This window comes from Cynoglossus semilaevis, chromosome 3, assembly GCF_000523025.1.
Source record: "Cynoglossus semilaevis isolate Cse_v1.0 chromosome 3, Cse_v1.0, whole genome shotgun sequence".
Taxonomy (NCBI): Eukaryota; Metazoa; Chordata; class Actinopteri; order Pleuronectiformes; family Cynoglossidae; genus Cynoglossus; species Cynoglossus semilaevis.
This window is the reverse complement of record NC_024309.1, coordinates 8,455,797-8,468,805: the sequence shown is the minus strand read 5'-3', so window position 1 is coordinate 8,468,805 and position 13,009 is coordinate 8,455,797. Positions and strand designations below refer to the sequence as shown.

The following is a 13,009-nucleotide window of genomic DNA, read 5'->3' as shown; positions in this document are numbered from 1 at the left end:
CCAGAGCCGTAATGTGAGCCACAAACATATCAATATGTAATGAACTTCTGCTCAGTTATTAAAAATTAAATTGAAATAACGGTTGCTAGGTGCTACTCATTAGCTCCAGCTAATGGATCACCAGAAAAAGTGTGCAGAGAAAGAACCTAGAGTTGATAGTGTACTTTTTTAGTTTCCAAAGTAAAGTTTACCAGAGGTACTATTAGTCTGAGCATATTAGTGTTGTTGCTAGAAGGATGAATAGTCTGGTTCACAGAACCTGTGACTTTTATTCCATATCCTGATGAAGCTGCAGTTTCCATCAATGACAAACCGAGGGCAGGAACCAGACATTCTCTCTCACTTAATATATTTGATTGATTTTCTGTAAATATGTAAATTTAAAATCTTTAACCTAGCACTCACGGCGACCTGTCCAAGGTGTCACTCTGACATTGGCACTGCATTAGCTGGGATTGGCTCCAGCTTTCCCCTGACCCTTAAACTGGGCTGAGCAGCATCTGGATGACATACATCTGACTGATGATAAGAAACAAACCGCTAAACGAAAACAGACCATGTTGCAGATTATTACATTTGTTGGTGACAAATGTGAAGGTTTAAATGGTGACATTGTGACACCGCACCCAGACATTAAAATATTATTGATATTCTTAAAATCTTCAGAGGTCCTTTAGAGTCAGACTCATGGATCATCAGTCAGATTTGAAGCACGCAGACTGAACAGCTTCATCGAGGATGTTAGCTAAGGATGAAACTCAATACAATGTCTGCTGCTGGTCCTTTAAGATCGTTAGCTGTACTCAGTCAACAGCAGTGTTAAGGTTTACATTGCAAAAGGTACCAGGTGAAACTACTACTACTATTAATAATAATAATAATAATAATAATAATAATAATGCTTAATATCTGAAACATCCTCTGCCCCGTGAACCATGTTACCACTAGCCACCCTAGTGGTAAGAGAAATGGACTCATTACAAAAAGGTTGCAGGTTTGAATCCCAAACCCTGTAGACTGTGGTGTTTCAAGCAAGTACCAAGAAATCCCCTCTCTCCCAACAGTCTCTACTGCTCCCTAATTTTAGATTATTATGGGACAACTTTCCTGACATGTTTATTTTGCATGTTCCTTCCCTTCATCTCATTAGCTCATTAGCTTCATTAGCTTAGGGTGAATTTCACTAGGAAAAAAAAGGGAAACCAACACATTTGGTGCTGTAGCTTTGACTGATCTAACTGACAATAATGGACAGAAGAACTTATCAATATTTTTTGACCTTGTGAGAGCCACACTGTTCCAAGAGGAATGCTGGAGGAAAAAAAAAAACCTTAAACATCAGATTCTGTCACAGACAGAGTTCATCATTTTATCATCTTCTCCTGCGAGCGTCCTGCAGCTCACAGCCTTCCTCATCCGCCAGAACACTGCACGCTCCTTAATCAAAACTGGCACTGTAGCAATTATCTAATTAGCCATCAATTAATCCACAGTCTTCGAGTGCGCTGCCACGTCTGACCTGCAGAGCAGCGAGAAAAAGGCCTTCAAGGAACAGAATCACATTAATGGAGGCCATGCTGCATTTGAGGTAAAAAAAAAAAAACTCTGGAAAATATAGTGGAATTCATTTGGTAATTAACAGGTAGGAATATAATTGATTGAGATGTAAAAACTTAATCACTCAATCCAATAAGCAGGATATCAGCACTGGGTAGATTAATTCAATTATGTAGTTAAAGCCGAGGGAGAGGTGAAGCTTTTCATTAGGCTGAAGGTTACCAGGCTGATGTGCCGCGTCGTCTCCATCCACACAGAGAACACTCGGGCCTCCCGTTTCTCTTTTCCTCTTTTATTAGACATAGCAGATTCACAAACAGCAGTTAGCTTGAAAAGTACATTCAAAATGTGCAGCCGACCATGCGCAAACACACACCACGTACACCTTCAGACAGACGTAACAGTCAGCCACGAGTTTTGTTTTTGTTTTGTTTTTTTCCCTCATCACCAAAGCAGACACACCTCAGTCACTAGAGCACATTATTTAACGACGACATGTTGAGGCTGAAAGAGTTTCCATATCGCCAAGACGTACACACGCACACGCGCACACACATAAAATCGTTACCCTTCGCCTTCTCCGCGCGCCCTGCCTTATTAGCAAAGGTGAGGAGAGAGGTCATCAGACGTGAAATGCTTAATGTTGCAGTTCCCAGAAATGGACTTGAGATGTTTTCCAGTAACACTGTTCGATTCCCGCCACTGCAGACACTTACACTGAGGTTCAGAACAGAGCACAGACCACAAGTGAGGAGAAAACCCTGCAGGCGGTTCGGCGGAACTGCAGAGTATTTTAGGACAACACAACACTGTTTGCACGCAGTGACAGGACGAGGATGCTTCTGCTCAACGTTTATTCCATTTACTTTTTTAATTAATTAAACACGCTCATACACACACAAGTTCTCTCTCACACACACACAGAGGCTTCTGTCATTCAAGTCACGGGGTTAATGGTTAATACTGTTCAGAGGGGNNNGGGGGGGGGGGGAGTGAGGGGTGAGGGAGAGGGATTGTATCGGTGTGCAGCTCCAGTTTGTCCAAGTGCCAAAAGCCAAGTCCTATTACATAACACTGATCTTCTTTATTTTTCTCTCTCGACCTGATCCAAAAACCCAACAGGGCTGACAAAGTCACAGACACAGCTGTACAACGAAGAAGAAAATATCTCCAGCTCAGGATGAGCTCGTTCCTCAGGAGAGGCAAAGAGGTCACCTGTTCATCCTTCTGGTGCCAAAGAAGCAGCGCGGTCCGGTCCCATTGAGAATAAAAGAGCGCCACCTGCTGCTCTCTGAGGTTTGAAATACTGGCCACAAGAATCCAGTGTGAACACTCAAATTCACAAAAATCAAGGTGGCACCGAAAAAAAAAATACTGTTTATCATCCAAACGGCTGTAGGAGAAATCTTTACACTTCTTTTTTTTTGTTTTTTTTTTCTTTTAAATTCATCCTTAGAACGTCTGTAAGTGCAACACCCTTGTCAACCGAGTGAAAATACGGACATTTTACGCCAAACAACTTGGTCCACAACGTCATTCAGCTTTAGTCAAAGACAAAAGAAAGACTTAAAGGAAAATAAGCCAGTGGTTGGAAAAGCCCAGCATCACCTCACCAGTGCCTCTACCTCTCAAAAATGCTCTCGTACTCGATGAGAATAAGCTCCACTATCTGGTTCTGGTACACCATGTGGACTGCAATGTTGCCCGTCTCGGTCTCAGGCCGCAGCAGCGTGGGTCCAAACACGATGGCCACGCTCTGGGTGGTCATGCGGTTGGCCTCGCCGTGGTCAATCACCCTGTGGGGGTCGGGGAGAACACAAGACAAGAATCAAATGTAGAGAGATTTTTTTTGTTTGGTTGGTTGGGTTTTTTTTTTTAATTTGAATGACGCAAAAAAAAAAAACAAAAAAACCCAGTTCTTTTGTTTTCTGTACAGATCAAACAACATTAGGTTGTTTTAAACATACATCTTTAATGCCTGCGATGAAGTGCGAGACTGAGCCGCGCGGCAGAAAACACCGCTCCAGGCAGGAGCATAATAGCCTTTTTAAATAGATTCTACATCCTCATATGCAGATGCAAAGAAAAAAACAATAACATATTCATACGGAGAAGAAAACGGAGATTAAATCTGCCCGCTGATATATGTGTATATATATAAATATATCTAAATACACGCAGACTTCCACGCACTGAATGTCACGCTGTAAATTTCCTGAAGAAACAACACCTCACACAGGACTGAAATACAGCAACACTGCTCCATATAAATGCAAATTACAAACCCAGGCAAATGTCATTGTGAACATATGATGTGAGTGGCGGCTGCTGTGAGCTGAAAAAGAACGTTAAAGCAGGGAAGCAGCGTGTTTGTCTGCAGGCCGTTGTGTCTTGTTTGCTCATAATCAGTCTCCACTAATCACAGGTGATGGTAATGCTTTTTGATTAAAAACAAAAAAGGAAGAGAGAAAATTCAGGCAACCACAGCGTTTTACTTTGACTTTGACCACATGAAAATATTCATGATACATACCAACAAAAATGTCAGAGGGGAGATTTTAAATTTTAATGTGATTTTTTGTGCATTTATTAGTTCAGTAAACTGGACGTCAAAGAGGAAAAGGACTGCGGGCTAGACTTAATAACAGGTCACTGCTCGGAAACTTTTCTCCGTGAAGCTAATCTGATGTTAAATCGCAAATCATTTTTTAGAAATTGCAAATTTTGCAAATGTTAAACACAGGAAACCATCTTTTTAAATGATATAACATCAGTATTTGACATATATACTGTATATATGAACTTTAATATTATGCATGTTTTTATACTTTACCAGAAAAAAAAGTCAACAGCAATGAAGAGAAACACAGTGAAACCTAAATAACTGTCAGCATGAAATCAAAAATATTGCATATGCAGTACTACACAGGAGGCAGGTACTGGTCCACATGGGTGCAGTTTTACGTGGTAGTTTGTTGTTTTATATTTTTATTGCGACACTCCTATAGTAGAATAATGTATTCTGACTGTGCTCTTACCTCCGCAGGTGTTTGAAGAGACTCTGCATTGTGTCGTGGTTCGGTTTTGGCAACTTTTTGATTAAGTCTTTGATGGAATTCAGCCGCTGCTTGTAGTCCGTGCCTTCTGTAGGGCAGACAATACAGTCAATGTACTAACGCACAGCACCATCTCGTGGCCAAAAAGGACTTTTTTTTTGGGTGAACCTGGTGGCTTTTATGACGTCACAGCAGTTGTAATGGGACAGTACTCACTGATGGCGTTGACAAAGTCATTAAAAGACCCGTATGTGAAGAGCGGCTCAGGAAGTTCTCTGAAGAACATCTTGAGAGCTCCGGTGGTGACGTGAATGTCCTCCCACTTGCTGTCGTTCAAGTCCAGCTTTTCATCTAACGGGGGACAACGGCGGATTAGATTATTATGGTTTTAGTTAACAAAAGTCATGACAAACACCAGGATATTGGCATAATATATCAGGGGTGGAACTCCTTACCGTGATTCACAGCAAAGCGCAGCTTCTGTATGACCGCCAGGTTTCCACTCACTCTGTACAGCCCATCAACACTCAGACCTGAGGACGACCACGCCGAGGGTGATGTTCAAAAGAGAGGAGATGTCAAGTCAAATGAAAAGAGGAGCAACAACAGAAAGGTCAAAGATAACCGCACTCTTCAACACAGAACACAGTCGAGCATTTTGACTCCTACGGTGGAAATAATCACCTGATAAGTCTTTATTATAAAGGAGCAGGAAAAATGATTGTACTTCATCTTTACATTAACTGGAGATACTGAACGTCGTTAAAAAAAAAAAGTAATTTACCAAATCATAAGCAGACAGCGGAGAAAATGACTAACACGCTCCATAGATAGTTGTTTAATCAAGAGTTCGTCCAATTAAACTTCTCTGTATCTTCGTTCGCATATTCGTATTTTATCCAAACTCGTTCTGAATATAAATCTATAAAGTCACGACCAGCAAATAACCCCAGGCTGAGAAGTAGCTGTGAAGTGTAACGTATCATGCAGTGACTTCCTTCTTTTGCTTGATACTCTAAATCACATATTTCAAACACATGGCTCGCGGGCCGAATCCAGCCCACCAAGTTATTTTATGTAGCCCACCAGAGCTATTGAAGTAAAACATTACAGTACAGAGTCTATACTAATGTTTACAGGGTGGACTGAACGCAGTGGTGTATGACATAAAAAACTACATCTCCCATAATGCACATTAGTAAAATGTTACTTCGCTATAACTGAAAATGATGAACTTCATTCACTTTAATTTAACACTGTGTGTATTAAACCAGACAAAGACTCATCTGTTTACATCACTGCTGGTGGATTTATTACAGGTGACGGCTGTAATAACAAGGATGGGCAGATTTATAGTAGCCCCACATCCTGCCTACTCCAAAAACCAAGAGCTCCTAAATAACCCTGCCAGTCTAATAATTGTTACCATTAAATTATACAATAAAAACACTCCACAGATCTCGGCTGACGGTTGGCTGTAAAACCTGAGCTCTTTTGTGTGACAGTGTCATGTGACCAAGTACTGACAGTTAGTCATAGTAACATGTTTCCCACCTGTGTTCTCCACATGATCGATGCACATTTTGACAAAGTTGGGCACCGACGTGTTTTCCCGCTGGCACAGGCTGATCAGGCTGCATCCAAACACCTGATCTGTAAATCAGCACAAACACATGTTATCTGTCTGCAGTGACTGACCAGTGACTGACCAGTCCGTGTTGACCCACAGTGTCCCGTCTGACTACCTTTGATGTAGCCTTTGTCTCTGACGGCCTGATACGTGGGTCGACGCGTGAGGAACTTCTTGAGTTTCAGCCTGGTTTTCTTCTGATCGGAGTTGTCCATGCTCAGGGAAGGCTTCATCACTGAGGGAGGACAAGCAGGATGAGACAATAAGACAAAAAAAAAAAAACCTAAAGAAATATATGCAACCTGCCTTTAAATATGCATGACGAGAGCATGTAAAATACATCGCTAACATATATTAAATATGAGAAGAACGGCACGAGCGTCGGTGAGCATCTGTATGTGTCGAAGCATGTTCTTTAAAGTGTTGCCGATTACATGTCTAACAACCAATAGTACTGCAGAAGTAGAACAGACAGATTAGAGCAGTGATTCTCAAACTGTGGTACACGTACCACCAGTGGTACATGGAGAAAATTTACATTTTCAATTGAATAAATTTGAAACATACCATGCACAATTAATAGAACATTTAAACATAAACATCTTCATGAACATTTCTGAACATCTCTCCTGTGTGGTGGAAGCTAACAGGAAAGGCCTATGTTTTCTAATCTAACAGTACAGTGTCCCTTTTCTGAATACATAACTCCAATGTAGAGCGTGTTGGTTTTGTAAACTCTGATGTGAGTGACAGACCACCTCACCTCTGTTCTTCTTGGAGTCCCTGTGCTCCTTCTCCTTCTCCTTGTCTTGTTTCTCAGTTCCAGGAGACTCAGGCATGTCCTCCTCGATGGCCTCGTCCGACTCCCAGGCCTGGACAAAATCAGGAACATTGGTATGATTTCATGCACTGACATCACCTAACATTATACTAATAGTTACAGTGAGGGTTTCTGGGTGTTTGGCAGTGCACCGTGCTTTCCAATTTCATTTTTCTTATTTTGAAAATATAAAAGTCTAGGTTTACACTTATTGAGTTTTTTTTTTTGGCAGCGGAGAAGAAACAATACTGCTTGGATCATATATTTCCTTTGGACTGTATTATTGATGAATTGTTCAATTAGAAAGTGATATACGGACCACCTCAAACTGAATCATCCATCATTTACTGTTATTTAAGACTTTCTGTAAAAAATGGATTAAATTATGGCTCTAAATGTAGACGGTGGATGAATCTGAAAACTCTCCCACAGTCTTGGCAACCTATATACATATATATATATATATATACAGTATATTTGTGTGTATCACAGTGTCTGTAGTACGACCTCAGTACAATGGTGTACAAAACTAAGTTGCCTTTTTGATCCATTTAGTTTAACCGTCACCCTGTCAACCTCCATGGTTTGCGTCTACACAAATGTCAACTCTGACTTTATCTGTTCTGACTGAGGACGATGATAAATATATGTAGTGAACTGATGGTGTTTGGAAGAGCAGACATTAGCTGGACTTAGACCTGGTTGTTTATGGTAATTTACTTTTGTTTAGACATTTCAGTAGGGGTGTAAGAAAATCAAGAAAATTGATATATTGAAATATTACAATACTTCATTTCACAATACCATATAGGTATTCTACAGTACAGTACTGTACTGATTTTTCATGTACAATGAATGTGCAAATATTCATGGAGTTGGTTCATTTCTGTGTTGCATTAAAACCTCCAACAACTTGAGATTTTGAGTCTTATTTCTTTAATTTTATTTATCCAAAGAAAATCCTGCAAATGCTGTTATTTTTTCTCTAGTGATTTACATCTCTCTGTTCCAGTTCTAGTTACCTGACATCATTCCTCCAAATAAATTATTTAAAAAAGCCTCTCAATATATCGCTGTGCCTATGGTACCGATGTGCAGTATCATGGTAAGTATCAGATTATGATTATGATTATGATGCCAAAAGTTCAGCAAATCACTCCATAAAGAAGTGCCATTTTAGCCCTTCTAATTGTTATGAATGTACAAATATTTCCTCACATGTGTGTTGATGGTCTCTGTGAGGGCCCTGAACCAGTCGTTGATGACGCTGTCAATCTCTGATTGAATCAGCAGCTCCGTCCCCTGACGTGTTTTGAGCTGTGGGAGGAAAAAACTCACATCGTTGAAATATTTATTTTTATTTTTTTAATCCTCATCTTTAAAACTGGTAAATGTTTCCTGCCAGGATTTACCTCGATGACGTGCTTCTTACTGGACTTGTCCTTGGACGCCCAGTCCACGGAGCCTCCTCGCAGATCGACGGTGAACTCCGGCTTGGATTGGTTGCTGCCGAACTTCTGAGAACAATGGACGAGAATGAGAAATGGAACGCACACATACATTACAGGGAGATTTTAGACTACTGCTTAAAAACCATAACCTTACACACACACACACACACACACACACGCTTCATCTACAAAAACAAACTCATCTTGCATGTCAGGTTATACCAACAGATTTTCACAGTTAGTTGTGGTTTGTTTATTCTCATGCACATTACCGGGCGTCAGTGCCTTTGTTTAGAACCTCAAACAAAATTCACAATTAGTGACTAACCCTCACTCTAACTTCAGGAAACAATAAACTCTAGTACTTTATATATCCTGAATGAGTACTGAACATCTGAACAACATACAGTATATTTCAAAAGCCAAAGGTGAGCTATAAAAAGTATTTTTGCTTCCACCTAAGAAAGCAAAGTCATGTTTTTTTTAATGAATAGACAGTATGTAGTTTTTCAGTTTCCAAACTTCAGCTTAAGACATAGGTCGGTAATACCACCGTGCCACTAAAGGTCAAACTGTGAGAGCTTGCGTAATATTTTCTCTTTATGTATAAATATAATAATAATAATAATAATATAATTCACTTGTTTCCTGTTTTTTTTATTCTGAGGGCTATTTTTGAAACTCAAATCTCTTCATTTTTTTTCAGTTGATAATGACTCAAACTTTTTTTGTATTACCTCGGTTTCTACTAACTCCTGGAGCTAGAACGTATGCCGTTAAAGATCATTATGTCAATGATAATTAATATAATTTAGTAATAATGATTAGTCATTTTAAGGCCTCTGTTTCCAGTAGAGAAAACTCAGTGACGACACACACAAAACCATCAGTGTCTGTCAGTGAAGAAATAATGAAAGACAGGCAGGAGGAGCAACACGTGCAGAGAGAAGGGACATACAGCAGCCTGCACAGGCCTACAGTTCACATAGGAGACAGCAGGACGAGGCTTGACTGAGCGCTTCCAGCTGCTCAGCAGAGTGAGGAGCAGCTCTGGGATGGAGCCGCTGCGGTAGTAAGACTTCGAGGACGAAATGTGGGAGAGAAAGGAAATAAAAACAGTGGATGACAAACATCGCAGCACAATGAAGAGAGCTGACGATGGATGTGGAAACGAGGAAGGTAACAGCGATGACAGAGTATGACGAAAAGGAAGCTGAAACAACAGTGCCCCGGTGGCTGATGGGATGCCTACCCAGCTTGTGCTGCCCCCCTGACCCTTGGCAAAAAGGAGGGAGGAACCCTGAAGTACGGTCCACGAGGAGGTCCAGTTCTTCCTGTTGGTTAAAAAACGAAAGACAACATGACACATTCACACATCGATGTTGATACTTCAGATACGGCAGAACAAAAGAAAAGCCAACTTTAAAACAAAATAATTACCTGACTTTCTTTCCATTTTCTGTGATTTTGGTCACATTGAGGACTCCACACTTCTCTGAAGGCTGTAAAGAAAAAATCAAATCTGATCAAATGATATTTTAAAACGTTTTTGATTTTTAAAAAAAATCAATCAATATATAAAGATAAAACTTGTCTTAATTGTCTTAACATGGTTCTGTTATCAAACTTTGACATCTTCATAAGTTTGATAAGTGACTTTTTGACTTAGAGTGCCCCTGTATATTTGTGCAGGCTGGATCATGTTCTAGCCGAATCTGACCAACAGAGGGCGACACATCAACAGTAGAAGCAACTACATGCAGTATGTGCTGGTTAAAACGTTTTCATGCTTAATTGTTACGTGTGACTCAGTGTGACGTCAGGCATGCGATTTATTAGAGTTGAGAATGAAAAATTAAAATGGTTAAAAAATATACGTAGGAACCGTCGTATTTGGACACAGGTGATGGAAAGTGCGGTGAAGTGCAAGCTGGGATACTAACAGTTGAGGGGTGCTTAGGAGATGAGGGGCAGGAATCAGAATCTGGAGAGCTCTGCTTGGGCGCTGGGGCACTTTCCTACCAACAAGAGGCACAAGACACAGAGTTTCTAAGAAAGTCTTATGGTAACTACAGGTCGACGACCGCCGTGATGTCAGCGACGGGGAGAAAGGATTAGGAATCAGGGTTAGTGAATGACAGATTAAGGCAGAAAAAAATTGTTATCATGCTCCTGAGAAGGAAACGTGTGTAAATGTCATTTGGTTATTTCAAGGTCAGACAGGAGCCAACGCTAATCATTTACCTGTAATTAAGTCAACATACGAGTCACTAAATAAATCAACACAAATCATCTGCTAACTAGCCTGAAACGCTGACGTTGTTACCAACATTATCTCTGGAAAGAGGGAGATTATATCTGCTCCTGTGTGAAATGGAAGTGAAGTGCCACACTTTGAATGGGAACTGCAACAAAACAACCAGGAGTTTTAAAAAAACAACTTTTTTTCTCCTTAATGTCAAGATCAACTTTCAAGCAGTGATTTTTTTTTACCCACTTTTTAATTCTTTCATTTCCATACTTCTGGTTGGTTTTTATGCTAAAGGTTACACACAGATCTAATGCTAAAAGGCAATATTAACATTTTATTTGCCTTTGGTAAGGAGATGATTTATTTCTACATTTAAATGTCAAATATTGAATAAGGCAAACTTAGTCTGTGATGCTTTGAGATGGACTCTCTTTGAATGGTGATTTTCTTCAATGCAAAACAACTGAAAATGTGATTTCCTTGGAAAATAAAGGTCAAAATAAATTAAAAAAATATTTAAAAGGACCTTAGTGATTGTATATGATGTGATAGGCTTTATCTCTGTATTTTTTACCATAGGGAAAGTAGTAAAAGACTGTGACAAAATGATGACACTGAAAACTAATTGGTCCTACCTTATCGTTCAGGTCTAACAGGTAGGTGCTGTGTCTCCACTTGGTCAGGACGATGGGCTCCTGCTGCTTCCTCTCCAGGCTCCGACTCTTGGGAACTTCGCTGGACAGAGGAGAGATGTTGTACTGCAACAAAGGAGAGAAGAACTGCAGTTCAGACATCAGCGTGAGTCCTGGAGGCGCTCGCCGTCCTTCCTCTCTCCCACCTCTCCTGTGACCGTCCACAGCACCATTGGGCCCCAAACGTCACCTTCACCTGAAGCCTGAGCTGTTTTTGTTTCTGAGTCAGCGTCCATTCACTTTGAGAATGGAGCCACCTATTCCCACCCACTCTAATACCTCCAGATTAAGATGTTAAGAGCCAGTAATAGTTTGTCAGCATTAACTTGGCTCCTGTGCAAGCTCCTCATCCACTTAACAGGAGCAGTGTTAGGAACACACGCCAAAGGGAGGAGGAGGAGGAGGAGGAGGAGGAGGAATCACGCCAAGTGTGTCATTTAATTATGTAACAGTAGATCATAAAGAGTAAGAAATATAAAAATCCTCTGACCTTAGGAAGTTCCCATTCTGATCTGGATCCATCAGCACTGTAGTAGTAGGGCCGGCCCTGTTCATCCACATGCTTTATCCACTGGAATAAAAAATAGAATTAAAGTGAACACACAGAGGCGAGTCATCTCCAACGTCAAATCAAAGTCAAAAACTATCACACACCTTCTCCTGTGTGTATTCAGACACGTAGAGCGTGTGCCCATGTTCGTCCAGCTCCTCGGACCATCCTCTAGGGGGCGACCCGTACTGGCTGTCAGACTGACTGGAGTGGGTGCTGTGGCAGTTCTCCTCTGAGGACAACAGCTGTGGGGGACAGAAGAGGACAAGGGGGAGACAGAGGGTTTGTGGGCTTTTTATTAAATGAGACTAGACAATGTAAACACACACAAAATTAAAAAAAAAATTGTAACACTTGACAGCACCATACGAGCAAATTGAAGTGATAGTAAAAATGTAATTTCAAATAATGTATGCCAGGGGGGAAAAAAAATGAAAATACAATACAAAATTACGTCATTTTTTGGCTTCAATTACTTAAAAAAATTAATAGGTTTTATTTATTACAAAGAAACTATTGTTTTTCATTTTTTACATCTTAAGGTAAACCTGGTTTTTCTTTTATAATTTTCTGGTACAATTACCAGCTGGAAAAAAAAACAAACAGATATTCGTTTTTCTTTTTGTGAATTTGTGCACTTGTGTCACCTACATCTGAAATATTGGGATTACTACCAAGGGAACGTGGAATTATTAGCCATTCGTCCTGGTACAGTAATACTACAATGCACTACTGATATAATATGGTGCAGCATATTCGGTATTATTTCTGTACAGCCATGTTCCTAATAGATCCAATAGGTGTCAGTATTGCATCACAGAGGATAAAGAGGTGCTGTTCAATCTTAAAAAATGATAAAGCACTTTGAGGGTCTGACTGAAGTCTGTGACTGTCCCTTAGATTAGAAGTCCCACAGTCCTTTTGGTGTACAGAAACAATCGCAAATCTGGGTCTACAACCTACAGCCAATGGGAGGCTTTAGCATCTTTGCAAAGGCTTCCT

At 40.4% G+C, this 13,009-nt stretch overlaps 1 protein-coding gene across 8 annotated transcripts in view; it reads right to left on the bottom strand.

Annotated features, from left to right (window-relative positions):
- Positions 1-1,833: 1,833 nt before the first annotated feature.
- Positions 1,834-13,009, bottom strand: part of LOC103377105 (rho GTPase-activating protein 12) — a 43,834-nt gene continuing 32,658 nt past the window's right edge. For 2 of the 8 annotated variants that reach the window (XM_008307758.3, XM_025054427.1), the window contains 15 exons: positions 12,112-12,252; positions 11,948-12,028; positions 11,401-11,523; positions 10,458-10,532; positions 9,955-10,016; positions 9,767-9,848; positions 8,476-8,580; positions 8,282-8,380; positions 7,007-7,115; positions 6,359-6,478; positions 6,168-6,266; positions 5,069-5,146; positions 4,830-4,964; positions 4,596-4,701; positions 1,834-3,353 (listed from right to left, as the gene is read on the bottom strand). In XM_008307758.3, coding sequence (XP_008305980.1) covers positions 3,179-3,353; positions 4,596-4,701; positions 4,830-4,964; positions 5,069-5,146; positions 6,168-6,266; positions 6,359-6,478; positions 7,007-7,115; positions 8,282-8,380; positions 8,476-8,580; positions 9,767-9,848; positions 9,955-10,016; positions 10,458-10,532; positions 11,401-11,523; positions 11,948-12,028; positions 12,112-12,252 — 1,590 coding nt within the window. In that variant the 3' untranslated portion in view covers positions 1,834-3,178. The remainder of the gene's footprint in view (positions 3,354-4,595; positions 4,702-4,829; positions 4,965-5,068; positions 5,147-6,167; positions 6,267-6,358; positions 6,479-7,006; positions 7,116-8,281; positions 8,381-8,475; positions 8,581-9,766; positions 9,849-9,954; positions 10,017-10,457; positions 10,533-11,400; positions 11,524-11,947; positions 12,029-12,111; positions 12,253-13,009) is intronic. The other 6 variants (XM_017031782.2, XM_017031783.2, XM_017031781.2 and 3 more) reach the window with 6 other exon arrangements.